Source organism: Felis catus, chromosome X (assembly GCF_018350175.1).
Source record: "Felis catus isolate Fca126 chromosome X, F.catus_Fca126_mat1.0, whole genome shotgun sequence".
NCBI lineage: Eukaryota > Metazoa > Chordata > Mammalia > Carnivora > Felidae > Felis > Felis catus.
Window position 1 is genome coordinate 35,289,641 of NC_058386.1, and position 26,826 is coordinate 35,316,466.

Consider the following 26,826-nt stretch of genomic DNA (forward strand, 5'->3'; position numbering starts at 1 on the left):
CTGAAGTCGGACGCTTCACCGACTGCGCCACCCAGGCGCCCCGAGAATTGATTGTTTGACAGGTCTTGCTGTTAGCTTCTTGCCACTCTCACCTGCTGTTTGAAGTGACTTCCGAAAAGACAAAAATTTGGCAAACTATTAACAGTCGTTTTCATACCAGAATGGGGGACGGGAGGAAAACTTGGCTTGGGAGGGGTGACAGGAGCCGGTTTCTCTGAAACGCTTGGATTGTCCTCTTCACAACAAAGGTGAGTTTCTTCTTCCTTTTGTTTTTAATGTTCATTTCTTTATTTTTGAGAGAGAGGTCGCGTACAGGTTCGAGCGGGAGAGGGGCAGAGAGAGAGAGAGAGAATGAGAATCCCAAGCAGGCTCCACACTCCGCGGGGAGCCTGATGCAGGGGTCTGATCCCACGACCCTGGGATCATGACCTGGGCCACAATCAAGAGTCAGACGCTTAACCGACTGAGCCACCCAGGTGTCCTGAAAGTGGGTTTCTTTCTAAGGGAAGAATGGATCAAACACAGTCCTTGGCTGCCTTCTGTCTTCAGAATACATCCCACCTACCGGGTTAGCCAACGGCGCTGGACTTTCCCCTTCCCGGCCACCCCTTGATTTTCCCTCCTGCTGCTAAGCCTTGGCGACTCCCCCCGTTCATCAAGTACATCAGCTCCGTGACCTCTTCCTGGTCTCCGGAGCCGCCTCCCATCTGTTCTGCCTTCGTGTTCTCAGAGTCCGGGGCAGGCCTGGGAAGTACTCAGGGCATTCTGAGCACAAATGGATTTGATACAAGGAATCGCGTGCTCATAGAGTCTTTCGGGGCGGGGACCACTGGGTTCCAGAACAATCTGCCGGGGTTGTCATCCAGGCGTCAGAAAACGGGCCTCGGCAACCACTGATGCTTCTAAGGACCCCATGTTGGAAGTCTGCTTGGTCTAGTCACTCCAACTGGCCAATGTGTCTGGATGACCTCTTTTATCAGCCGTTACTAGAGCAGGAAGAGGTCTCTACCTCACTCTGCCTTCCAAACCGAAGGGGCGTTCAGATCCTAGCTGCAAGAGAGTCTGGTAGCTTTCAGCCTTCTGGCCTCTGCAACGAGGGAAGGCCATAAAAGGATGTGGGACAGAAACTGGGTGCCGACCGATAGAACCCAGCATGGACACTGCTAGAAAAACTAAGAGCGGTAAAAGATAATGGAAAACATGAGGCCCGGAGGGAGAAGGGACAGCTCGGTTTCTGGAAGGACCACTCCTTAAAGTTAAAGGGTTGGCCATGATGGAGCTACCACGTTCCATCAAGGCCAAAGACAACGTACGACCATACGAGGGCATCCAAGAAAATGGGGAAGAGAAGGATCCGAGAGACACCAAACTATATGTCCACGAATTGAGATGTTAGAATAGGACTCCAAATTGTATTCTTTTTTTTTTTTTTGGAAGTTTATTTTTGAGACAGAGAGTATGCACACAAGCAGGGGAGAGGCAGAGAGAGAGGGAGGGAGAGAGAGAATCCCAAGCAGGCTCTGCGCTCCCAGCACAGACTTGGGGCTCGGTCTCACGAGCCGTGGGACCATGACCTGAGCTGAAATCAAGAACCGGATGCTTGACCGACTGAGCCACCCAGGCGCCCCTAGGACTGCAAACTGGATTCTGAGTATAACTGCCCTGAAATCCTCCAATTTGCCCCGGTTTATACAGAGACCATATATTCCCCGGAAGTCATCTGTAGGGAACGGACCATCGTGGTCACTTAAAAAACATCCGCGACGGAAGTGGTGTTTGAGGAACACACAGGACACAAGATGCTCCAATTTTCTCCTTTCCGCAACAGGTTTATTGCCTTTTAAGAAAATTTTTGTAAAATATAAATACAAAGGCAGAGAATTTACTTACAAAGTTAAAACACAGATTTCAAACATAAACACACAATTCAGAAAATTTTAGTTTTATGTACATCTCCAAGCAACCTCGACATTATTATGTTAGTTCTCAATATTTTACAGGGTACAGAAAAAAATAGCTCAGTCTTCTTTAAATAAGAGCATAAAATGTTTAAACATATAAACAATCCGGTTTGATGCGTGAAAACTAATTTCACAGCTTTTTAAATTAGGATATAAAAGTTTCATACAATTAGTTGTTGTGTGTGGATATGGTTTGAATTTATATTACACACTACCGGATCACATCCAATAGCATTGACCTGGCCCGAGCAGGTACTCTGTAAACAAAACATAAAGGTACAACAATTGCCAAGCGCCTTCACCCAACTCACTCCCCGAAACCAGCCGCGTGGCTCGGACCACACTCGCAAGAGTCGTGGCCTCCGACGAGGGAGCTCTGTGTGACGTCGCGTCCAAGTGTGGAACTCCGTTTCCTCGTTGTTTGTTTTCTCCTTCAAAGAGAAATGGAACAAAACAAACAGTCCCAGTAAAAACGAACGTATCCCGAAGCGTGTGTGCAGCGAAACGGTAAAGAAACGTTAGAACAACTTCATAAAAACTGACGGAGACGTTTAGAAAGGAAAGAATGACAACAGCAACGAAATCGTGTTTTCTAAGTCCTTCTGACTGGAGCCGTTTCTCTTATATAAAGAAGAGATATTTTCGTATGTAATAGTGTCCTTTCTTTACAGAAATAGTCGTATTATGACACATATGCACAAAGATTAACACTATACCACACTGTACACGGAGGGCCCGGCGAGCTCACCAGTAGTCGTCCGAGCCCATGTCGCCGGGGTGGAGCCACTCCATGGACGAGCCCAGCAGAGTCTGAAGCTCGCTGGTGAACTCCACCAGGTCTAAGAGCTCCTTGCTTTCGGGGTTAAAGGCTTCCAGGTCTTTGGAGCAAGAGAACAGGAGACTTGCCGAAACTTGCCGGTAAAACTCTGCCTCTGCGATGGTGACGATTTCCACATTTGGGAAGTTGCACCGGAATATGCGGGAGGACATCTTCAGTTGCTTGAGCACGTCCGAGAGCAACAGCCAGTTTCGAGGCCTGCGCGTGAGAGGGGAGAGTGGTTCGAGGCTGCGGCCAACTTAAAAGCGTTCCCCGCTATTCCCCGCACCCCCCCCCCCCCCCCCCCCCCCCACCGAGGAGCCCTGGGCCAGGCCAGCGGTTACTTCTGCCCCCGCCCCGGGTCTCACCAGCCCTGCGACATCTACTTTTACGCGGCGACAACTCTGGACTCGGCTGGATTTAGGAAGAGACCGTCTAGAGACGATTTAAACGGAAGGAGCCTTCTCTTGGGAGGGGTGGGGATCTCAGTGCTGCCAGAACCTTCCAGGTGAAACACCTGCTCGCTCAGCTCTGGCCACACCTCGGGTCACCACTCTCCAAGGGAGTGCCTCGCTGCTGTCACCGCGGGAAGCCTTCGGTCTCCCAGCCTGACAGTGATGCAGAGGCCTCTTTGGTCTCTCGTCTCCTCCAACCCCCACGAACAGAGCGTTAGACACCCAGAAGGCTGGCTGGCTTTCTTCCCCCCTCCCCCCACCCCTCAGTGCTTTGGGGAGTGACGCTTTTGAGAGGGAAGGTGTTACATTCCCTCTGTACACCCTCAGCATACGCGAGGAGGATGTTACTCTACTCGTTAAGCACCTCTGTCAACATTTCAGCAGAACAGTTTCCTGACGTGTACGCACCCCCCGAGGGATGGGTCAGTTGCAGCCCAGTGGCCTGGCCGCGGGGGCAAGACTGGATCTGACCAAATCTGAGGACACACGAGACCCGAGGTGCCCTGGGACGCGTTTTCCAGTTCCCACGAGAAGGGGCCATGTGGGCATAGGCCAACAGACCTCAAATGCCTTGGAAGGTCCCTACGGTGGCCTGTTGGAGCGGGGCGGGGGCGGGACGGGGCGACTCTTAAGGAGGACCCCTTTCCAAAGAGTTTAGGGACCCAAGGATCCAAGTTGCAGACTCTTCTGTGAAGTTCCGGTCAGTGAATTCAACGTCCCTTGGGCTCCAGGGGTGCTGTGTTCCCAACCTCCACGCCTTTTCCGGGAAAGGCCTGCTGTGGGCTTCGTGGGCTTCGAGGAATCCACTCACCTACCCACCCACCCGCCATCTGCTTGAAGGCGTCTCTAACTCCTGCCCCCGAGCAGCCTAACTAGTCCACGAGCACGTGATGGCCATGCTCAATGCTCACCCCTGAGCGACGGACACTTGGATGTTATAACACGGTAAGAGGGGGCTTTCTGAGAACTCAAACTCAAACACGTCGCTGTAGGCCTCATCGTCGTCATCCTGGTCCTCCGGCCCCGGGGGGTTTGCCAAAACGTCATATCCGCTTTCGTCATCTGGCTCTAATGCAGGGCAAACGAGAGAGAGAGAGAAATCAATAAGCCACCGCGAGGTATCAGCTCTTGTCGAAAGAGGACGCCGTGAAAAACTCTTTCCCAAGTCGGCCCTGCTCGTGGCGCCCACGGCCCACCGCCCCTCGCCCACAGCACAGAAAACTCCTTCGCTTCCCACCGAACCAGAAGGAACAACGGCTCACCGCACACAGCGCTGCCATAGAACTCCCAGGAGCCATTGGAATCTTCGTCACTGCGACCCTGTAGGTCATTTAAATAATCTGGAGGGAGAAAACCAAGATAAAACCCGCTGGGGAGAGACAAATGCTGGCCGCTTTCGGGGGCATTTTACCGTCAGGCCTGGCATGCGACTCCCCGGCCATCCCACAGCGCCCCCTTTGTGCCCTGCTGCCAACACCCGGTTCTCTGCCACATCAGACCAGGACCTGCATACCTGTCCACCTGCCTTCCGGACAGACGGGCCACCCTCACTGCCCCTGGAGCCCACCAAAAAACCTAGACGGGCCAGCTACGCATTTTCTCAGCCCTCGCAAGCAAATTAAGAGTGTGTATCTTGTCTTTGAATTTCGTATCCCTTCTCTGATAGACTCACTTTCCCCAGGAAGTATGACTTAAGGTAAACGAGGGTGGGCCCCACGACCGAGTGGTATTCCCTGGACAGAAACGCGCAAGAAGCCATCTAAATGGTTGAGTAAGTAAGCCCACGTCTTGAACTCTGTCGTACCTGTTAAAAACTTTTCCATAAGCTCGCTGTGGGTCATTTTCATGATGGTTCTACCTGAGTACGTAGCCAAAGTGGGGTCAGCACCATAAGAGAGGAGCAAACGGACGATTTCCAAGTGATCGTTCTCGACGGCATCGTGGAGAGGTCTAGGAGAGACACGCGGCGGATTTACACGTGTGCTTGCCTCTGACAACGTGCAAGAGTGGATGCGCGCGGGCCAAGCTTCCCGGGGGGGGCCAATTCACCAAGGTGTGCGCCTGCCTCTGCCATTCCGGACAGGGGAACTGAGGCACCGTGAGTGGCCCGAGGTCAAGCAACGAAGCACTCTGTTGTGATGTCTGTGCTTAACCCCTTACAAGGCAGGTGAAGGGACACATTTCAGGCCTAATTCTCAACTGCAAGTCTATTTTTAAGCCAGGACCCCAGGAGGAACTCAAGCCCAAAGGAAATCATTTTCAATGAACTTAAGCAGTGACAGACTGGAAAAAGAGACTTTATGGGGGGGGGGGGGGGGGGGCGGGGAATCGCACCATTATGGAAGCCAAAACACCAAGCAATTGTTATACCATTAAAAAAAGAAAAAAGAAAAGCTTATTCCTTTTTTTAAATGTTTCTTTTTGAGAGAGAGAGAGAGAGAGAGAGTGAGTGCGAGTGGGGGAGGGGCAGAAAGAGGGAGACACAGAATCCGAGGCAGGCTCCAGGCTCTGAGCCGTCAGCACAGAGCCCGACGCGGGGCTCGGACTCACAAACCGCGAGATCGTGACCTGAGCCGAAGTCAGGCGCTTAACTGACTGAGCCACCCAGGTGGCCCAAGCCTACTCCTTTTTTCAAAAAGAAACTAGGTACGAAGTGGAGCCTTTCCTGAAAGGCGCATGTCAGCAGCTTAGAGATCAATGATCAAACCTCTGGCCCAGAAGCAGAGTCCCTGGGGTGAGACCTTGGGAGGGTACACACTCTTCCGGCCGGTGTCCACTGGGGTCAGGCGGTTGCCCACAGTCCCGTCCTGAGGGAAGGCTATTTGGAAATCACGAAACACCAAATACCTTTCAGTTTTGCTAATTCTATGCCTGTCAGGAAAGCCCTATGCCCCGCCTCCTGGTGGCATCCCATGCACACAACCAGGAAGATGCTTGGGCTGACTCAGACCTGGGCCTCTGACCAACAAACCGAGGTCAAGGGCAGGGTAGGGGACAGGCCTGGGGATGTGAGTGGACAAAGCGGGTCCTACGGAGCCAGTGGCCTCTGGCCCTCTGTCTGTACTCCTGGGACTTTCAACTCACGTGTATTTTAAATACAGTGCTTTAATACATGCTGACATGGGGCATCCGACTTCGGCTCAGGTCATGATCTCACGGTTCGTGAGTTCGAGCCCCGCATCGGGCTCTCTGCTGTCAGGGAGGAGCCTGCTTGGGATCCTCTGTCTCCCTCTCTACCTGCCCCTCCCCCGCTCGTGCTCGCCGTCAAAAATAAAAGACACGTTAAGAAAAACTGCTGACAATAAGTCCAGGGTCTTCAAAGGCAACACCTGCGATTATTCGTGAAGGCTCCGACATTTTCAGGGACTTCTGTCCAGGGGAACGTTACTGTTAACGTTCTATCTAAATTTGCCAGAAAGGTCTGTTCCATTCCATTCGAGGACTCTGCCGTCCGCGTGCTTACATATCAGTCTCTATCTATCTTTCCTTCTGGGGGTTTCCCACATGCCCTGAGAACCACCGCCACTGACCTGGTTCCGTCCTGGGCACTGCAGTTGACGTCCGCGCCATATTCAAGGAGGTGTCGCACAATGTTGAGCCACCCCCTGGCACAAGCCTCGTGCAGGGCACAGTAACCCGCGTTGTCTCGATGGTTCACGTCACAAATCTTGTTCTCCAAGCAGTACAAGACCACTTCCTGCGGGGAGAGGGGGAGAGGGATGCCATCATCCATCATCACACGGCGAACCTTCCAAGGGTGACCTCTCCAGAGCCCGTCAGTGCCTTCTCTCAAAGGCACACCCCCCCCCGCCCCCGGGCCCGAGAGCCACCGCGGGGTGGGCAGACGGTGGACGTGTCGGTGAGGGGGCGAGGGCACGTGTGACAAAGATTGAACGGGCCCATTCAGTAGGTGGTAGTGGAGAACAACGCGAGTCTGGATGAAAGCACGGACGACCGACGCGCAGAGATTAAATCAGCCGGAGAACATTCCTTCACGTAGAGAGGGAGGGGTGGCCGGTTAGGTTAGCCAGGTCCTCCCACGCTCCCGCTTGCAGGGTAAGTAGGGTAAAAGAGACACTCTTTGCACCACAGAAAACATCAAGAAGGGACACGAAATTCTTCAAACAACCCCCGCCCTATATGTTACCTCGCTCCACCCCCCTGGGAGCGGAATCGATATGATATTTACGGATTTACCGAAGTTAAAGATGAGCATCCGACAGACCACACGCGGCCGCCTACGCGTCTCAAGAACTAAATAAAACAAGTCTACCCTTCCCCCTTCGAGGAAGGTATTCTGTGTCAACGGTTTGCATTAGAATCACTGTTATTAATCTGACTTCTTTGGTGTATTAAAATATTAATATGAACTGCTCCCGGTAAGCAGAGCAGTAATTTATTCAGTGTTTTATTACCTTGATTAAGAAAGTTTTCAAACACACGGAACAGCATTTGCCACCAGAAAACACGCTACACTGTTCTCCGACAAGTCATGTCCAGCAGAGAGCCGTCAGGTTCCGGGAGCTGGGGGTAGGCGGGGCCTGCCCACACGTGGTCTACTTGGTAAGAGGGAGCTGGCTGGGGTCAGAGCAGGCCTCCCGGTGACAACTTTTAAATAACTCATCTGTTCAACCTCAAACAGGGGCCATTCCAGCCGCCCACAGATGTAAGGTGGGACCTGAAAACCTTTCGTGGCCTTTCTAGGACCCATCAATCAAAAGCGACCGCTTCCTTGGGAGCTAACCGGAAGGTTCCATATGCTCACCCTGGGGACCTGGTATCGCACGCTGGTAAACCTGGCCGTTGGGGCCCTGCTGCTTCAGGCGACTGAGGCAGCTCCCTTCCAAACCCGGAGGAGGAAGAAAGAAGGTGTGGCCAACAAATGAGTGTCTTCGTTCAGACCCTAACCTGCCAGGAAGCCCACAATCCTCTGGGCTCCCAGGCCACCTGCCCTGAGCCCTCGTATCCAGGATACCGCATGAAGCTACTGCTCTTTTAGCAGGCCCTCACTAGCCAGACTCGAGTGGACGGCTGCAAGCTAATGAGTTGTGTGCCCCAGCCAGGGAGAGGCCCCGTCACGTGGCTCTGGGATCAGGTCTGAGCACCACCGCTGTGCACAGATCAATTTACCCGCGGCCCGGCGGCCGGCCCGGTGTCCTATCAACCCAGGGTTTATTTGCTCTGACAACTATGGCCTTCACCTGGAAACCTTTGTCGCTACTGGACGGATCTGAGGGTACCTAGAAATGAAAGGACAAAGCTGATGGGTAAGTCAACCCTCTTTTCCCGGAGGGTGGTGGGGAAGGCAGTGGTAACCCGACGGCCAGGTCAAACTCTTTCACATGGGCTGCCCCAACTGAGCCGTGTGGCTATCGCCGTTTACAAAGGACTTCTCCCTCTCCCCAATCGTGCTGTGACGAGCATCCCATCCCGACGCCAGGCTCTCTTGGTTAGGGGGTCGAGCAGGCTACCCGCTCTCTCTTAGCTGGGACGGCGGCGGCCTCTATAGGCTGGCCACCGCTGTCACCAACAGAGACAATGGCGAAGAGGCTGGGCAAGTTGGTCTCCCCAGTACGGTTCTTGGTTTATTTTCCACACTAGAAATGGGACGGTTTGAAGGGCAGCCCACCCATTTCCAAACAAAATCAAACTGTTTTTGTTGGACAATTCTCTGTTAAGCGGCTATAAGCCGTATGCCATTAACCGCAAAATGTAACCATAAAGGCCATAAACCCGACATTGTTAATTAATTAAATGCCTCATTAACTTTTTTAAAAACATGATTTATTCAATTCATAGAAAATTTAACCATCACCACTAAACGCACAAGCATGTGGTTGCACATTGGCATTTTAGCCTAAGAAACAGAAACCTTTTTACCGGAAGGGAAAGGTTTGAATGTCTCTGGCCATGCACGTGGTCTATTTAACACAGAGGGTGCTTCTGAACCTTAAGAACCAGATAAACCCAACGCAAAGCTTGGACAGCCTTTTGCTTTCACATAGTATGTCCAGCTCAGCAGAAAATGACAGTGGGAAAGACTAACTTCAGGAAGGCCTTCCCAAGTCAGTGCCTTCGTGAAACACACCTTTACGGGGTTAAACAAACTGTCCTTCACCTTTCAAAGTTTTGGCCCACCACATCTAACTGGCCATCATCGCAACATTTTAAGTCCTGCCTGGAGAAATCCTGGGAAGTTGAAAGTTAAAAGTCGGTAGTTAAAATGTTCAGCATCCGAACCGCTGATCTGTGCAAATTACATATTGAACTTTACATGTGAAGGGGGGGGAGAAAAAACCCCGGTCGTCCTGACATAAACACTTCTACGGCTTCACGTGCCATCGAAGGCCCTTTAGGTAGCTTACAAACGTCTGGATCAAGTAAGCGCTCCCTGGTCCAGGGCTCAGACCCACTGGTTCCACGAAAACCAAAACGCAAACTTCCTCAGAGGACCAACCAGGGTCCGTCCCTGGTCTGAAAGGGAGACTGGTGGAAATGTCAAGATCAAAGGTGAGGCTGGGAGCCCCACCCTCCACCGCCCTCCACCGAGGGGTGGAGCCCGCTGCCCTCCTGCTCCCCCTCCAGCCCTCAGGTGAGGCTTCCTCTGGGGCCGCCCCGTGGGTTTCACCTTCCCGAACTAAACATCATCCCAGAGAGCTCCCTCCAGGTAATCTGGACATCTCCAGAAAAGACACGACCGTACAAACGACAGCACATTTCACCAACGAGCAAATGGGGCAGGGGACGGGCTGGCTTGGGGTCAAGGCGGTCACGCCGACAAGAGCCCCCCCGCCCCCACAACGGATGGAAGCACAGAGCCGGTCAGGGTGTGGGGGCCAGGACTTCGGCAAATCCCGGGAGCCCCCGGCAGAGCCCTGCCACCGCAGCCCTCGGCCACACCTCCAAGCTCCACACTCCGCCTGCTGAGCCCCGTTTTATTTTCACCATTCAACTCCCAGAGGGCTGATGCCAGCATAAAAAATGCCTTTGCCCTGTGGGCTATTACATCACAATTTCATCTGACAAGTGTGGTGGGGGAGCCGCACAGGGCAGAGGGGGTCATCTATCTCAGAGGGCAGCTCCGACGTAAGCCAGTCTTGGAGAGGAGCAGGGTGGGGGAGGGGGCAGTGAGTCTTAGGCCTGAGTCCCGCTCCTGCTCCTCCTCCTCCTCCTCCTCCTCCTCCTCAGCAGCCCTCAGGCTCCCTCGCCCTCTCACATAAAAGACTCTTCACTCTTCGGGTCCGCCCCCCTCCCCCACCAACCCCCTACCCCTGCCCAGACATTTCCCGCCCCGCTCCCCACAGGGGCACCGCTTTGCCCGAGAAACAGCGCAAGCAACCCAAAATAGAGCTAATAACTTCTCTCCCCCTTGCTAATCAGAATCCAAAAGGGCTCATTAAAATTCCCCCAGTCGCCAAGCCCTGGGTTATGTCAGATTTTATATCAGAGATAAGTGAGCGAGACTGGAGGATGCCGAAGCAGCCTACCTGCCTGAACACGAACTGAACATCAGAGAGGCCTTTCTTTTCACATGGCGATTGAACAAGCCAGAAAAGAGTCGGAACGCGAGTGGGGCTAATGCAAACATCCTGCTGGAATACCCAGCCCAGCCCCTGATGGGGGAGGGTAGGGGCGCTGGGCTCGAGACCCTGCGAGACCCTGCGAGACCCTGCGAGACCCTGCCCGGCTCAGCCAGGGCACCTCCCCCACCCCCACCCCAGCCTCGAGGAGCGACAGCCCAGGCTCTTGGAATCCGGGCACCCCCAAGGACACTCACCTCGTAGCCAAGCCGGGCTGCCCGCTGCAGGAGGGTCTCGCCTGCGTTCTTATTGACAATAAGTCTCCGTGCTTCTGGCGGCATCGGGCGCGACTGGGTGGTCTCGGGAGGGGAGCTTGAGCGCGGCAGCTGGGAGGACTGGGAAGCCGGCAGCAGTTGTTGCAAACGGTCGAAGGGCTTCTGGTCCTGCTTGGCTGGTGACAAATCGTAGTCGGAACTGGGCTCGGGCCGCTTTCTGAACCTCCGGACGGTCACCTATCACAAAACCAGGCAGCGCGCTCGTGGTTAAGCCGGCCTCCCAGCACCCGCGTCTCTTCCCCTCCTCCCCGCAAGTTACAAACCCGAGTGGGGGAGGCACTTTCCCCTTTCCGTTTGTTTGGGGGAGGGGGGCTGTGGAGTGGAGGGAGGCTGGGGGGAAGGGTTTCGTTCTTAACTAGTTTGAAACTTGGCCACCACCCAGGAGACGTGGCCCCTAGGATGGGGGAGTGACGTTTTGGGAGGGGAACCTGGGAAAAGGAAAGCTTTGTCCCCAGAAGCCGAGAAGCAGGGGGCAAGAGGTACCTTGCCGTCAGTGTTCTCCACATAGTAGTCTCCGGTCAGCGACAAGCCCTGCCTGGGCTCCGGAGGGATCAAATGCTTGGTTTTGCACAGTCTCTTCCCGGATGGTTTCTCGCTGTTGTCGGTGTATTTCTGCAGCAGGGAGGCAGCCTGGCAATCTTCTTCTTCGTCTGTGCACAGCACATCTGTCTTCTGGCTTTCTTTAATTTTCTGCTGTTTGGCAGGCGGCCTCGAGGCTGGCGCGCAGCTTGGCGGAGGCTGCTTTTTGCCGCTTGCATTGGTGGATGAAAGGCTCTTCATGGGCGGAGAGCCGGAGAACACAGGCAAGCCTAAATCCGGAGGGGGTGGCGGGCGGGAAGGAGGGAGGGGGAGAAGAAGCAGGCGTTACACGGTTGTAGCCGGTGCGGAAAGAAAAGCCCATTGTTAGCACTGATCACTGGAGCGGCTTCAGTTTTTAAAGATATACCAATTATGTTTCCAAAGCATTAATATTTTAATTATCCCACATTCAAACGGCAAATAGGTTAACCCACGAAACGCCAAGCGGCAAGTTTCTCCGGAGGGCCGGGACAAGAGGGCACAAGCCAGCCCTTCCCGGACCTGCCACCCCCAACCCGTGGGGGGCCTGGGTGCTCAGCACCTAGCCATCGGCCACAGTCTGAGGCTGCCACCGGGGTGCTGGCGGGCCCGCGGGGTCACCCAGACTTGCCCTTTCTGCAGGGACGTGGGGAGGCCGGAAGGACCTCCCGAGAGAACTCCCCGCCCGCCACATCCTACATCCTACACCCTACAATCAGTCCGCTTTCTATGGCGCCCTTCCCCAGGCAGGTGATCCACCCTCCGCGAGCGGGGCGCGCGGTCACGGGGTGGCCTCCGCGTACCTTGTTCGTTGTCACTGGACTTGAGGGACTCCTCCGACCAGCTTCTGTTGCCTTTGGCCTCTGCCCTTTTCCTGCCAGGTTTCTCTTCGGGGCTGTTATTGCCCTGGGCAGTGACCTCAGGCTGAACTGCCTGGGTCACTTCCTTCCTGCCCTGCCGGCCAGGTTTGCTCTCTGCTGCCGACACCTGCTGCTCCCACCGTTCTCTAAGGTGCAGCAAGTGGCGTTGCTTTTTAGGATGGAGCCCTGTTAATTCAATGCACACCTTCAGGTTGGTCAGCTCACTATAATGTGGGTCTTCTAAGTAGTTAGAGGAACTGTTTGTCATTTCCCTCTCAGGCCAGTCATCTAATGGAGAAATAACTACAAATTAATCAACAAGCCCCCTGGGGAGGGGGGGGAACAAACTGTCTTAAGCATCACTAATGGGGGGTGGGGGAGGGGAGGGGAGTGGTCACAGCCTCTGCCCGAGGGCTGCCACCAAGTCTTGGGAGGGGGCCTGTTCATCTTTGGCCGTCTTGGGGCTGGAGCTCCTGCATCTGGCTTTGGGGCAAGGGTGAGCGGCTTCCCCAGGGCTCCGGGGCGGGAACGGGGGGTGGGGGTGGGGGGGGGGTCTCCACTGCTCCGCATTAGGACTCCCCCTGGGCGCCCTGCGGCCGGGGTGCGCGGCACACGTCATGTCCGTCCACCTCTGGCCGCGTGCGCAGGCAGCCGAAGCCGACCGAGCTCACCTTTGGAGACCCGTCTTCGCTTGGCTTTCAGCAGAGGGTCCTCCGGCAGGTCTTCCGCTGCGGTCTCGGTGTGGTTGCTGTCACCTGAGACTTTGCGCTTTCTGTCCAGCCGGAGGGTGGGGCTGTGTGGCATGTCCCCGGCCGCCTGGTCGGCGGGGGGCTCGCTCGCAGGCTGCCTGTCCACGAAGTATTTCTCCACGGGAAGATCTTTGTCCTCTGGCGCTTCAAAGGGATCGTGTTTGTTTCCAGCACTGTATTCGCCTGGCGGACGGGAGACAGGAATACGAGGGATGAAGGCCCGAAGGTCACCACGGGAAGGCAGGACCTCCATGCCCACGGTCGTCTGCCACCAACAGACCGTTCTTTGGATGACCGGGGGCCTCACGCGTTGGCGGCACAAAACCCGCAGAAATTCAACGTCTCACAAGGGAGGCACACACCACACTCGGCTTTCTCTTTCTACCTTTTTATAGTTGGGGCACAAAGAGAGTCGGGAGACGAGGCATCCTCACGACTTCAATGATGCTCAGGTCCCTTCCAGGGCCCTGTCCCGCGGGGGGCAGGTGACCCTGCAGCAAGATCCAACCAAGCCAGGGCTGACCCAAGAAATCTCTCCGGAATCATTTGCTGAAGGCATTATTTTGAAATCAAAGGAAAGCTATGTAATAAACAACGAATAGCGCCGCCGCGTCATCTGCAGAAGGGACAGCAGCAACGTTCCCTTGGGTCGACAGGGGAGACGGGGAAGAGAGAGGGCTGGGGAAGGAGTGTGTTGGCAGGCAGGGAAGCTGGGGGACCAAGCGGGGAAGACGAGCCTGGGGAAGCCAAGGAGAGGCTTCCTGGTGTGCACACGAGAGTCCAAGGCAATTTCTTTTTTCTTTTTTTTAGGTTTCTTTCTTTTGGGGGGGGGGGGCGGGCAGAGAGAGGGGAAGAGAGAATCCCAAGCAGCCTCTGCACAGTCAGCGAGGAGGCTGATGCGGGGCTCGAACACTCGAACTGTGGGATCATGACCTGAACCGAAGTCAGACGCGTAACTGATTGAGCCACCCACGTGCCCCAGAAGGGTCAAAGGCAATTTCAAAGAACTCAACCTGATTACCACACTTCCCTCGGTCTTTCTGACATCTGCAGAGTGAAAAAAGTGTAGTGTTTTACTCCAACACCTGGCTGACACCATGCACACCCACGGGGACCCAACCTGGCACTCCTTCCATGCCTTCCTTCACACGCAAACATCTAGGGACATTCCAAACGCAAGGATCCGCCCCCTTTGGTGCCCTTAAATCGGCTCGGCCCAACGTCACGCGCTGCTTTTGCTCCAGCCTAAGAAGTGGCTCATCGACGGCTCTGGTCCCATTTCTTCTAATCCCTGAATGGTTTTGTAACCATCACTGTGACGTTAAGGAGCGGGAGTTCAGTATTTCGATGGTAACACTGAGCAGAACTGCTCAAGTCCATTTCCACAGGAAGTCATAAACACACTCATCATATGCTGACCCCATTCCTCCTCCTTCCCCCGCCTAGGCCACTTCAAATATCACTCCCGCTCCTGACCAGCCCAGCTGGTCCCCTGATCAGACTTGCCTTGGGGGCATCGGCAGCATTCAGTGGCACTCCGTTGTGGGGGGTGGGGTGGGGGGAGTTTCACCCTGGCCTCGGCTAGCCTGAGCTGTCAATGGTGGAAGGACCTGCCCACGTGGGTCTTCTGTCACGGCAGCGTCCCAACACAAAGCTCAGTGGCGGCAGCAGGAAGCCCGCGCAAGCCTCTGACCCATGCTTCCCGGCGATGCAGCCGGGATGACCGGCGGACTGGGTTCGGCCCAGGCGAGCAAAGGGGACAGGCTGTGACTCGCACGCCTGCCGCGCTGTGACCCTCGCAACCGCTCTGGCGGTAACAGCGCTCCTTGACAACGCGGTCCCCCCTTCGGTTGTAAAAGTGGGAATATGGCTGCGAGCTCTCCTCCCGCCGGTGAGCTGCCTCCCGGGGGTGGGCTCCATGAACAGCACGAGCCCAGCTAACGGAAAGGCCGGAGAAATCACTTTAACGGACGGGATGCCAAGACTGTCAGGCTAGGCTTGAGTGTTGGCCCTGTATGCATGAGATGTTAACATGTGAGCCCTCCTGGTTAACACCATTTGACGTTCCTGGTCCAACCAGCCTTCCCCGAAAGCCCCGTGGGAGGCGCTGGGGATCAGTGTACAGATATAAGGGCTAGCTCAAGAACCACCGTGTGCAATTTTAAAGTCAATTCAGTGTATCCGCCTCCCCCACCCTTAGGTAGGAAAGATGGTTCAAAGGAAGGGGGCTGAAAGCAGGGGTAATCGGGAGATGACGGATGCCTTCCAGGGTCACAATCAGGCAGAAAAGCTTAGGCGGCGACCTGCGACGTGCCCCGATCGGTTTATTAAGCCTCTCTTCGCCCCCTGTATCTGTTACGGGCCCTATCCGGCGAAAGAGGCGCGTCTTGCTCGGGGAGAGGGATTTCCGGGCGCGTTGGCCCTCGCTGCCAACTTCCCACAGTGCAGCTCGGTTCTGTTCTCCCCTACCTGGCCTTTCACCGTGTCAGCAGGCCGTGACCGACCGGAGACCTCGTCTCCCCCTCCTCGCCGAACGACAGCAGCCCTACAGGCGCACAACAGCCCTCCCCTTCACCGGCCAGGATGGGGAGCCGTGGTTCGCTGAAATCACCCACCCACGCAACGTAGCTGAGCTGCTTTCGTCCCCATTTGGCGAAAGGATCTTTCCCCAAACGAGATCCATCCATCCTTCCCACAACTCCCGAGCCTCTCAGGGCAAAGATCCCAGTTCAGCCGAGGGAAACTGCCCCCCTACCGTGCCCAAGACCTCATGCGCCATGACCTTACCCAGGCCAGTAATTAATAATTCTAAAGAGCACCCGCCATGACTGCCCTAGATACACGTGGCCACCAGCTATGGGGGACATGTGCCATGTCACACACCTGATCTGCCGGGAGCTCCTCGATGAGACTATTCTAGCCACAGCTGCCGGGATTACCCTTGAAAGCAAAGGAGATGGAGAGCCAGATACACAGGGGTCCTAACTACCCAGTCCACCACCCGTTCCCTTCTAAACGTGGGAAGCTATGTGCTCTTGGTCATTTGAGCCAAGCGGATGCGAATGTGGCTCTGTCGTTCGTGGTTTAACACTTGGGCCCTGCAGTGTGGTCACGTGACTCACGGACCATACATCCCATAATTTATCATGGTTGTGCCATAGCACCACCTCAAAGAAGCATCGCCATGGCAACATTTACAAGTCACCGTGGCAACAAAGCACCCTCGCCACCGTTGAGCCATGACCAGTCAGCCCTAAACAAGGTGGGAGGGTTCCCCATGATGGAAATTCCCTGCTCTGCAGATAACTGTGACACCTCAAGCAAAGGCTAACCTTGTGGAAACTTACGCCCTCCACAAAGAAGCATGGGGGATCGCGGTTTCAAACTCAGCGTAGTTCATCAACGTGCAGGCGGCTCGGCCCAAGAGAAGTTTCGTGAAGCCCTTTGACTGAGGCTTCCTCCAGTTCCTGCCCCAGGCACGGCCACTGAGCAGGTCCCGGGTCTGCCCCAGCCAAGTGGCTGGCAAGCGAGACAGACGGCCACTCCCGGTTCACGAGGGAAGGGACCGAGGTCTCCTTGTCCTCCCCGCCCCCCCCCCTTCGAAATGCCACTGATGGGAACCCTCAGCAAAGTTCCAAACTTGAGAACCCGCCTAGGTGCTCTGTTGACCTTCTCAAATAAAAACTTAATTCAGCCACGCCTACTATCATAAAGCATAAACGAAAATCCCGGCCGCGGTGTTTTCAACTTAATTCACTCTTCCCAGGCCAGCCCCTCCCAACGAGTGCATACCGAACGCCTGGGCGGCAGAGGCCACACAGGAAGCACCCACCAGGTTAGAAGCTCCTGGGGTCCGCAGGAGTGGGGGGCTGCTTTGGAAGAGGGACGGCATCTGGGAGGCATCCCGTACCTTCTTCCATCACCCCTGCCTACCCCAGATCCCTGCCCCGCGTCTCACGTGCTCACAGCTCCACCTTCGGCCACACGGACACCCGCGAGGAGAGAACCAACTGTGAAGCAGGGCCTGAGCCCACACGGGACATGAAGACATGAGACATGAAGGCCAAAAGGACAAGAAGGCCCGTCAATTTGCGGCCGGATGAATCCAGCACCTGCCGTCCCCTGGATGAGGAGATGGCAGCAAAGACAACCAACGGCTCTTCCAAGTTATTCCTCTTGACCAACACAAACCACAGGTCCCCCAGAAGATCGGGGACGGGGACCCACCTCCTTTGGTCGCCCCAGTCCTTACAAGTGAGTCTCCCCCCACCCCGCTCCTCTATCCCCTTCCTGCCCTCGGGGACGATTTAGGCCTTGCCGGGCCACGTCCTGGGTGCTCCAGGAACAGTACCCACTGGTCGGGGCCTGGACGGACTCAGGGGAGGGCAGAAGGGAGGCCTTTCGGAGGCGTCCGGGCTCTGCTCCCCATTGGCCTAGTCTGATGCTCGTCTCTAGGTTCCGCAGCAAAGACGAGGAGGGACATAAACTTCCCTGGGAAGACGGCCGGGGTGAGGCCGCTGCGATGTGAAGCCGGGTCTGGCCATCTGATTGAAAACCCAGACAAAGGTCAAGAAGACTCCGGGCTGGCTAACTTCCCACTCCCTTCCTCCGGCCTACCTCTCAGTGCACCCAGAGCAAAGAGGGAGTGTCGGGCACGGGTAGTTCCCTCTCCTCAGAGAAGCACCTACCCATTAACCTGGCCTTGTCCACTTCTACAAGGTCTCCCTGAGAGATTTTCCCCAAGAGCCGGCCTTATGAGGCACGTCAGAAAAAAAGGCAAGCTACCCAGATGCCCAGGGCGAGCGCGCGCAAAGGGGAAGGTGTTCTCTGCTGCTTTACTCAAGGGCGGCCCAGACTCTCCAGGTCTGCCTATCAACGCCATGAGCGGGGGGGAGTAAGGAAATCTTCACTCCAGGTCCCGGTGGGTGGGCCTATCCAGAAACCTGGCCACAGGCCACTGTCTGACCCCAAGGCGGACTGGCGGGTGGACGGAGGAGGGGGCTGTGCCCCAGGCAGCGAGAAGCAAGCTCTCCTGGACCGCAAAGCCTCCCCAGCTCCACCAGAAGCCCATGAACCGCGTGCGTGCGGGAACGCCCCGCCCGTGACGTCCAACAGCACAGAGCTCACACGATGCACCGGCCATCCCGGACTGTCCCGCGTCACGAGGGTTCTGCACCCATCGTCTACTTGACGTTCAGCCAGCAGCCCTCACTCACAAAAGCACTAGCCCTCTCTCCATTTTGCCTCCAAAACGGAACACAACCTCGGTCTGGTGGGAAGAACGCGCTCATTTACACCACGCCCTCGGATCGTGCCGTCGACACCTAACGATGGCAGACGAACCTGCCGCAGCAGTCATCTCATCTCTATGTTGCCTTCGCTCCCCCGCCGCCCCATCTCATTTTACCAAAACCACTGCTTTTGGAGGGGGAATACGAGACTGTCACTGGGTGTGTGTGTGTGTGGGGGGGGGTGCCCGCTGGACGTCGGGCCCTAGCAGTGAATTGCTTCCTGTCCCCTCCGTCAGCCCTGGGAGCGGTGGCCCGCTGTTCCCACCGACGCGGCACCACACGTAGGCTGCCCGGGTTTACTTACATCTCTCATTGTCATTCTGGTCGGCAATGGCCTCTTCCAGGGCGACCGACTTTGGCTTTTTGTCCGGATTTCCTTTCAACCTCTCCCAGTCAGCGGGGCTGAATTTGCACACCTCGGAGTCTTTGGCTGTTGGGTGGCCACCTTCTCTCTCTTTCATCTCCAGCTCTGAGAAGCGCATCATTGCACGCTAGAAAGAGAACGGAGATGGAAAAAAAAAAAAAACACAACACCTTACCATAAAAGCTATTTCGTGTGCCTTACCTTAAAGGAAAGTATGTTCAAAGAAAAGTTTGCCCAAAGCCAACCACAATTTATGATACAGCGGAGATATTTTAAAATGTAATAGATAAAAATTTATGAGTATCTATACGTAAGTAATCGCACATTCTTTACTCGTAAAGCCATATGTGTATAGATATATATGTGCCGTGCATGTACATCCATACATACACCACTGCATAGAGACATTCTCTTTCGAAGGTAAATAAAACAAAACAAAAACACAACGCAAAGAAAACAAAACAAAACAAAAAAACACAACAGAAAAGAAAACAAAATGCACAATGAATAAAGACGACCATGGCCCACAAACTTCCCTTTGTATATTTGGAAATGAAATTTAACTCAAAAGGTTTATGTAAGATTCTAGTAATAAAAATTTGAAGAACTGACCTCACAGTAAGCAGCGGGGAGACATAAAATACTGTCCTCTTGTAATCCTTCCATCTATGTAATTAAAATGGGCACTCAATGGATCATTTAGATAACTTCATCCATTTTTATAAGCATAAACCAATTTTTTTCTTAACATTGCAAAAACAATTTGGCTGTATTTATCTTTTAATGAAAAGTAAAATATCTTAAGGAAATGCCTATACAACATCTATCATTCGCTAGCAAGTTAAACACATACTCTATCCCTTTAAGCGAGCTTTTTTTTTTTTTTTTTTTTTTTTTTTTTTTGTGAGAGAAATCGCACGAATCCCACAGACATGCGGCTGTTCTACACCTCCACCAAGTCTCACATAAGGCATTCTCAGCGGCTACAGGTACTATTTGTTAACGTACAGTAATGGCAGAGAATTCAAAGCAACTGATAGGCAAACATCATGCAGTCTTTCGATATCCTTTGCAACAATTACCACTTCTGTTAGCAGCAGCTGAGTGGCGTTCCCTTAATATCATCTACAGAATAACTTCAAGTATCCAGACACGCGAACCTCCTAAGAGCTACCGCTCACGTCCCCTTACTGGACACATTTCATACATTTACATTTACCATAAGCTCCATTAACCAAATCTGCCTGGCGTCCTGCCCTACCACACTCCCCCAATCCTCTTTCCACATTAAAAAAAAAAAAAGAACTGACAACTGGTAGAGTTCCTGAGATTCGGGTGGGGGGGCGCTCACCTGCAGGGCCCGCTGCTCCCGGCTGAGCTGGCTGGAATCTGCATACAGTTCGGTAGTGACACACTTGAATCGGTCACCCACGTAACCGGCGGAGTTGGCGATCCTCTTTGCCAGCTTCGACGGCTTCGGTTTCAGAACTTTGCCATCGTTCGATTCCGCCTCATCGGCTCCATCTTTGGTATAGGTGGGGGCGACGTCCACACTCGGTGGGGCACTGCCCACGCAAAATGGTTTGGGATCCTCTTGGGTTTTACCGAAAGTCACAGCAGGGCCATCGCTCCCCAGAGTCGGCTCCAGGAAGGGAGTCGCCACCGGCATCCCCAGGTTCTCCTTGTTGGTCCCCGCTGGACCGTTCTCCTTGCTCAGGCTGAAGACCGACTGGCCCGGGGCCTGTTTGAACGCGTAAGCTTCGTGGAAATCGCTGATGCGCCCCAACTCCTCTCTCAGGGCGATGAAATCGCGGTGTGGCTGCAGGGCCGGGTCGGCCGGGGGCTTGGCGGGCTCGGCGCTCTGGCCCACGCTCTCCGCCGCGAAGCCCGGTTTGGACCCGTTGGCGTCAGTTTTGGCCTCTGGCTCTTCGCGGAGAAGGTCTACGTAGACAAGCTTGTCGCTCTTGACGACCGTCTTCCCTTGACTCCAGCCGGGGCTCGGCTTTAGGCTCTTGTCGGCGGCGGGGACGTCCGGGTGTAACTTCGTGCCGCTAGCTTCCAGCATCTCGGAAAACCGGTTCCGGAGCGTCGGGTCCTCATAGCGGGCTCTCTCGTGGGAGCGGGACCTCCTCTCTGGCTTCTCGTCTTTCGTGATCTCGATGGGCGTGTGAGGTATCAACATGGGATGCACCATGCCCAACCCCAGTGCGTCCTGGTAGGTGACAAACTCCGGCCGGCCTGTGGGCAGCCCGTAGGGCAGTCCGGGCTTTGGGGCCAGGTGCCCGGGAAAGAGACTGCCGTTGGGCAACAAAACCGGGTGGGGGTAGACGGGTCCCTTGCCGTGTAAGGAGAGGGGACTGATAGCAATGCCCTCGGGCGCTGGGTAAGGGAGGTAACTCCTGGGGTAGGGGATCGGTGGGGACCTGAAAGCCTCACTTGGAGACAGAAATATCGAGCTCGGCGGGAGGCCATTCTCGTTCGCTTTGAAGCTCGGCTCCGGGTTGCTGGCTTTGGCACCCTTGCTGCCGGCGCTGCCGCCGTGCTTGGCCGGCGTGCTCGGGGGCTGGCCCACGTGCTGAATGACGGACGGCGTGGTGTCCATGGAGCTCCTGCCGGTCTTGCAGCCGTCTGCGGTGGCGTTTGGCGCTGGCGACGCGGAGGCCGGGCGGCCCGCGCTCGACACCGACCCTGCGACGTTAGCGACCACGGCGTCGGTGCCGCCCATGCGGGGACACGATGAACTCCGCTGCTGTGGTATGGCCCAGTCCAAGGCCTTGTTTTTCGGCGGCACGTTTTTGCCATTGTTCTCGTCGTTAGGGCTCGGCCCGGGCACCACCCAGGACGAGGGAGCCGTGCTAATGATTTCAGATCTATAGATAGCACAGCCGCTTCCGGGAGGAGATAAGGTTTCTTTCGGAATCTCGCTTCCGGACAGCACTAAGCCGCTTCCAGCTCTGCTGTGCACGAGGACCGTGGGAGCCATCTTTTTCATGTGGTCAGCTTTGGAAGCATCGACATCTACCACTTTAGCAGACAAGTCGAGGGGCTTATCGGTGACGTCTTTGGTAACCGTCTGCTTCTCCAGCAGAGGCGGCGAGCCCCCGTCTTTTCTGTCTTGACCTGCTGTTTTCCGGGGGTGCCCGGGAACCGGCTGGGCACTGTCGGCCCCTTCCGGAGTCTTAGGATACTTGCCGTTGGAGAGCCTGGCCGAGGGGAACTCACTGCTGACCGTCATGTATGGCTTTGACAGGGTGACGGACGGTGACGTGGAGATCCTGGCGTAGTGCTTGTGAAATTCGGAGTAGGAGTCTGCAGTGGGCTGGGGGGGCAGGTGGACGCGGGGTGAAGGCCGGGGCGAGGGGGGCAACAGGAGGGCTGTGTCCCCGGGCAGGCCGCTGGTGACCGCCTTGGCGGAGGGCACCCTAGGCTGTTTACTGTTCTGGATGTGGGGATAGGCGTGGGAATCGACGGGGTTCCCGGGACTGACGCCCATCTTCCAGGGCAGGCTTTTGTCTGCGCAGTGGACCAGAGGTGGGATGGCCGGGGAGGCCGAAGGCGTCGAGAGCCTCATGGGCGAAGCCAGGGACGACGGGATGTGGGGACTGACGTAGTGAGGCGGCGGCAGGTAGAGAAAGCGCTCCCCGTTGGTGCAGACCGGAGAATACAGCGGCTGGGCCAAGCTGTAGGACTGCTGAGGTAGCAAGGCCTTGTACATGTTCAGTGAATACTTATTTGGCGAGTCAAGGAACGGGTAGATGGCTGGAGTGGCCCCCTCCATGTAGGGATTGACCCAGGGCAGCCGCAGGTAACTAGCACCATTGATGTTGAGAGGGCTCTGTTTGTCGCTGGCAGGCCTGTCCAAGCCCAGTGTTTCGGCTGTGGGCACAGCACTTTTTTGTATTCCGGGTGGTGTCTTATATATAGCACTGAAGCCGTTTGGGGGCTTTCCCGAGACGGCGGAAGCCTCCACGGTCTCGGGGGTGTTCGGTTTGAACTGCATTTCTGGATTTCTCTCAGAAGAGAACCCGAGACCACCTAGCGTGCTCGCGGCAGCCTCCCGACCCTTCTCGGAGCCCAGTCCGCACAAGCTAGAGTAGACGATGTTGCCGGGGACGCGAAGCCCTTCCCGGATCAGGCCAGTGCGGTCCATGCTCAGTGCTGCCAGGCCATCGATCCTATGACCAGTAGTGGCATCCACCTTTACGGAAGAACAACACGGGTGTGACTCGAGACGAGCATTCAAAGCGGCAGGGCCCATCCCGAAGAGGAACCGCCATCTAGCTCAATGGGCCATCAGCCTTGCCGTCTGAGCAGAAAGGGTTAAAAGACAGGTCCCACGGGGCCTGCGACCCCCTGCCCACTTCTCCAAAGGCCTTTGCCGCCCGCCTGCCCGCCCGCCTTCTCACCTCGGTTCAACTAGTATCCTGAAAGCCTGTAAAAGGTTGATCCCTTTAGACTTGGGGCCCATACATTAAATTCAGTCATCTATTAACTCTGGAAAATTCACCTTCTCAGCAAAAATTCTCTGCTGCTGCAGAGAGGACACCAGCTCCAGTCCTCTTAGCGCCGCCCCCCATGGGGTACCGACCTGAGCCTCCCAGGCCTGTTAGGTTGGGGGCGGGGGCGGTGCTTACCGGGTTGGGGTTTTGTTTTTTTGTTTTGTTTTTTTTTTTTTTGGCCGGACGCAGGGAAGCATTATGATTTAACATAACAAGAAAACAATCTTCAGTGGGACAGCAGGGAAGGAGGACTTTGGCGGTCTCATTTCTAAATCAATAAAGAGGCCATGGGTCAAACTGTGGTTGTGTCTTTTGACTTCCTCTCCCTGCTGTCTGAAGACGGTTCTGTGTTTCATATTTTACTGGAAAAGCAAACCCTAAGGGTCTCCTTGGAGGCTGGAGATTTATCCAGCTCCAGGGAGCACTGATGTGGCACGCAGCTTATGGAAGAAAGGGAGGCACGCATCCCACCAGTCACTACACGGCTCGGACATAAGTGGCCAGCGTGCCCAAAGGAGTGCCAAGGGCCAAGAAGGCGAGCGGAGAAGAGCTTGGGTGAGGGCCTGAGGAGGGCACATTCTACTCAGCCCTGCCCTGAAACAGCCCCGCCCCGCCCCGCCCCCCCCAAAAGGCCCTTTAATGGCATGCAAATTAATGCACGATTGATTACAGATCACGGATATTCAGATAGCCCGTCAACAGAAGCCATTAATCTCTTACCACGTTGTGGTTCAAGGGATTCTCTTCCCTCAGTTCCAGTCTGGCCTTTGAAGCGTCACCATCATTTACAGGAATTTTCCTATTTAAAAGGACACACCAACTTTGTGAAAGCGTTCCTTGCTTAACGCATCTTTCCGTACGTAGATGGCCCCAGGAGAGACCGGCTTCTAGTAAGCTCCATTTTTCAAACCGCCCTCACAAAAACATTCCTCACCAACGGCCCGCACTGAAAGTTGTCCCCAAATGGTGATTCAACTGGGCTGGGAGAAAACAAAGGAAAGGCAGGGCGCAACGGGGACGTGAAGTCACAAATACGTCCCCAAGGTGGAGGACGCAGAAATTAAGATCCTGCGCGACGCCTTCGCCCAAGAGGCCAAGTAGGCTGTGCGAGCCGACCCTTCCAGGTTCCACCTGAGGGCAGGCGTTAGGGAGTCCAATGGCCAAACGCCAAAGTGGAAAGACACACAAGGCCGGAGTCTCCCCGCTGGCCGCATCCATCACTTCTGCGTTCCTCACGAAAGGCAGGCTTTCGAAAAGTTTTCCCCAAACAAAGTTTAGGGACCCTGTTCTACAACACCGGTTTCCATGGTGATAATGAAGCCATATTTGACTGCCTTTATCAAAATGACGGGGGCGGGGGGGAGGGGGGGAGACACACGAATATCATACAAATGCCAGCTGCTCTAGGCTCCCGAGAAAGCCGCACACCTGTGCCAGGCTGCTGCGGCTGCCCTGGGACTCGTTATCAGACGGCATCGATAAAGAAAGCGCTCAGTGCCAACTTGCAACTCCCCAGGATGAAATCGCTGACAAACAGCAGCTTCAATCATCTACCGCTTAGCCGCCCCTACCCCACGCTCCAAAATTACGGATTAGGAAGCGTAAGAGAGCTGTCGGGGGATTGAGACCAGGAGCCGAGGGCCTCGCTGAACACCCAGCAGAGGACACCGAGAGACCCTGGGCTTAAAGGAAGTGAGGGGTGGCTATCTCCCCATTTATTACTGAGCAAACTATTTGTTTTAAAAGCACATCGAATGCCGATCCACCTGGGCCCACACTCCTGACATTTAGAGTTAAAGCAGCATATAGACTGGGATTAATTCTCCTTCATAAATATGAAATAATAAATTAAGGACGAAAGTGCACTGAAAGGCCGCTTTAGGGGCTAATCTTTTAAAGGGCGGCAATGCTTCGCTGAGCCGGGTTGCCTGTTAAAACTGTAAATCAAGGGCCGCCGGCTAGGCGGGAGATCTTTCTCCCCCCACCCCTTTTGCGCCCACTCTGGCTTTGAGAAGGTGAGGGGGGCTTCCGCATGGGCCCTGCTCAGGAGCTGGGGGGGAGGGGGGGAGGGGGGAGGGGGGCACCCACCCTCTCTCCCCGGGCCCCAGCCAGACAGGCCCACTCACCTGTCTTCGTTGATCCCACACATGCGGACCCTCTCGCTGTTCATCCAGCTGTGAACGTTCCCATACAGGGGGGTTGCTGAAAGCATGTCGTCTTCTTGGATGGCAGCTTTTCTTCAAGCGTCTAGTCTGTTAAAAAAAAAAAAAAAAAAAAAAAAAAAAATTCCAGGAGGTTGACTAAAGAAGAGCCAAAGAGGGAACCGGAGAGGCTGTCTTTCCAAGCAATTCATACAGAGCGCAGACTCGGGAGGGCACGTCGTACTCGATGTCCTGCGGACGTCCAGGACGGGTGGGGCACACCTGACCCAGAGGGTCCCGGGCTGACCGCACGCAACTCCCTGGCGGGCGGGGAGGGGTCCCGGTGCCGCACACATCACCACCACCCCCGGCCGCCTCGGCCTGCCCGCTGGCCTCCCTTCTCCTTTCCCAGCCTTTGGGAACACACTTGGCAGTGCGGTATCTGGATGGAGGGTTAAAAAGAGTCGGTGGGCTGGTGAACCATCCCACCCGGCCCTAGATTAGATTAAGCGCCGAACCCGGGTGGTTTTGCCTGGGTGGTTTGGCCTGGGAGCTGCAGAGGGAGGCGGTTGAGTAATTCAATGACGCCTGCTCACTGGGGACAAGAAATCATTAGCGAGTGCAGAAGTCTTAGCAGCCCAGGCTGCCGGGCTGCGAGCCACTGGCACGCTGGGAGCGGGCAAAAGGCACCCATTTTCCACCCACGGGGAGGGGGAGGCTGCCCGGGCAGCGGAGGGGAGAGCACCTCTCCCCGCCCTGCCTTACCTTCTCTGCCCACCACCCCCACCCACATCACATTCTAGTTTGCTGCATGAGTGAAGGGTCAGGACAAGCTGCATTTTATTAACAGGATTATCACGGCGCGTGATTTATCCTCGTGCAGGATTTTAATTGCTCTTTGGAGGTTGAGCCGTTTCTTTTGACTGCGCTTCAGCCCATATCCTGCTGTTAAATGCTGGGTTAATAAGTAGGGGAGCCTTTAATGCCTGGGACCGATGGCCCTCGGCAATCTCCCCCCGCCCCCCCCCCCAACCCCACTCACAAACACATCGTCATCCCCCTTGTCCGGGCCGGGCCATGGCATCCTTACGTGGGACCCAAATCTGAGTGTGGAAACACTGGTGTGCAGATCGTCGGGGGAACTTTTCTTTCTCCTCCCTCACACACCCACCCACACAGTTTCCGAAAGCCCAAATGTTCCCTAACTCGACACATTTCCTTTGTTAGCAGGGAAAAATATGCAAATGCTCGCTTTTACACTTGAGCACAAGGAGCA

At 55.3% G+C, this 26,826-nt stretch overlaps 1 protein-coding gene across 13 annotated transcripts in view; it reads right to left on the reverse strand.

Annotated features, from left to right (window-relative positions):
• Positions 1-1,803: 1,803 nt before the first annotated feature.
• BCOR (BCL6 corepressor) overlaps positions 1,804-26,826 on the reverse strand; it is a 113,677-nt gene continuing 88,654 nt past the window's right edge. For 7 of the 13 annotated variants that reach the window (XM_019823731.3, XM_023249532.2, XM_045050454.1 and 4 more), the window contains 15 exons: positions 25,536-25,661; positions 24,130-24,208; positions 20,262-23,108; positions 19,523-19,576; positions 18,851-19,037; positions 13,178-13,438; positions 12,450-12,794; positions 11,572-11,897; positions 11,011-11,265; positions 6,764-6,930; positions 5,038-5,183; positions 4,496-4,573; positions 4,145-4,301; positions 2,710-2,997; positions 1,804-2,392 (listed from right to left, as the gene is read on the reverse strand). In XM_019823731.3, the coding sequence (XP_019679290.1) occupies positions 2,269-2,392; positions 2,710-2,997; positions 4,145-4,301; positions 4,496-4,573; positions 5,038-5,183; positions 6,764-6,930; positions 11,011-11,265; positions 11,572-11,897; positions 12,450-12,794; positions 13,178-13,438; positions 18,851-19,037; positions 19,523-19,576; positions 20,262-23,108; positions 24,130-24,208; positions 25,536-25,621 (5,400 nt within the window). In that variant the 5' untranslated portion in view covers positions 25,622-25,661 and the 3' untranslated portion in view covers positions 1,804-2,268. Of the gene's footprint in view, positions 2,998-4,144; positions 4,302-4,495; positions 4,574-5,037; positions 5,184-6,763; positions 6,931-11,010; positions 11,266-11,571; positions 11,898-12,449; positions 12,795-13,177; positions 13,439-18,850; positions 19,038-19,522; positions 19,577-20,261; positions 23,109-24,129; positions 24,209-25,535; positions 25,662-26,826 lie in introns of all 13 variants that reach the window. The other 6 variants (XM_019823733.3, XM_019823732.3, XM_011291673.4 and 3 more) reach the window with 6 other exon arrangements.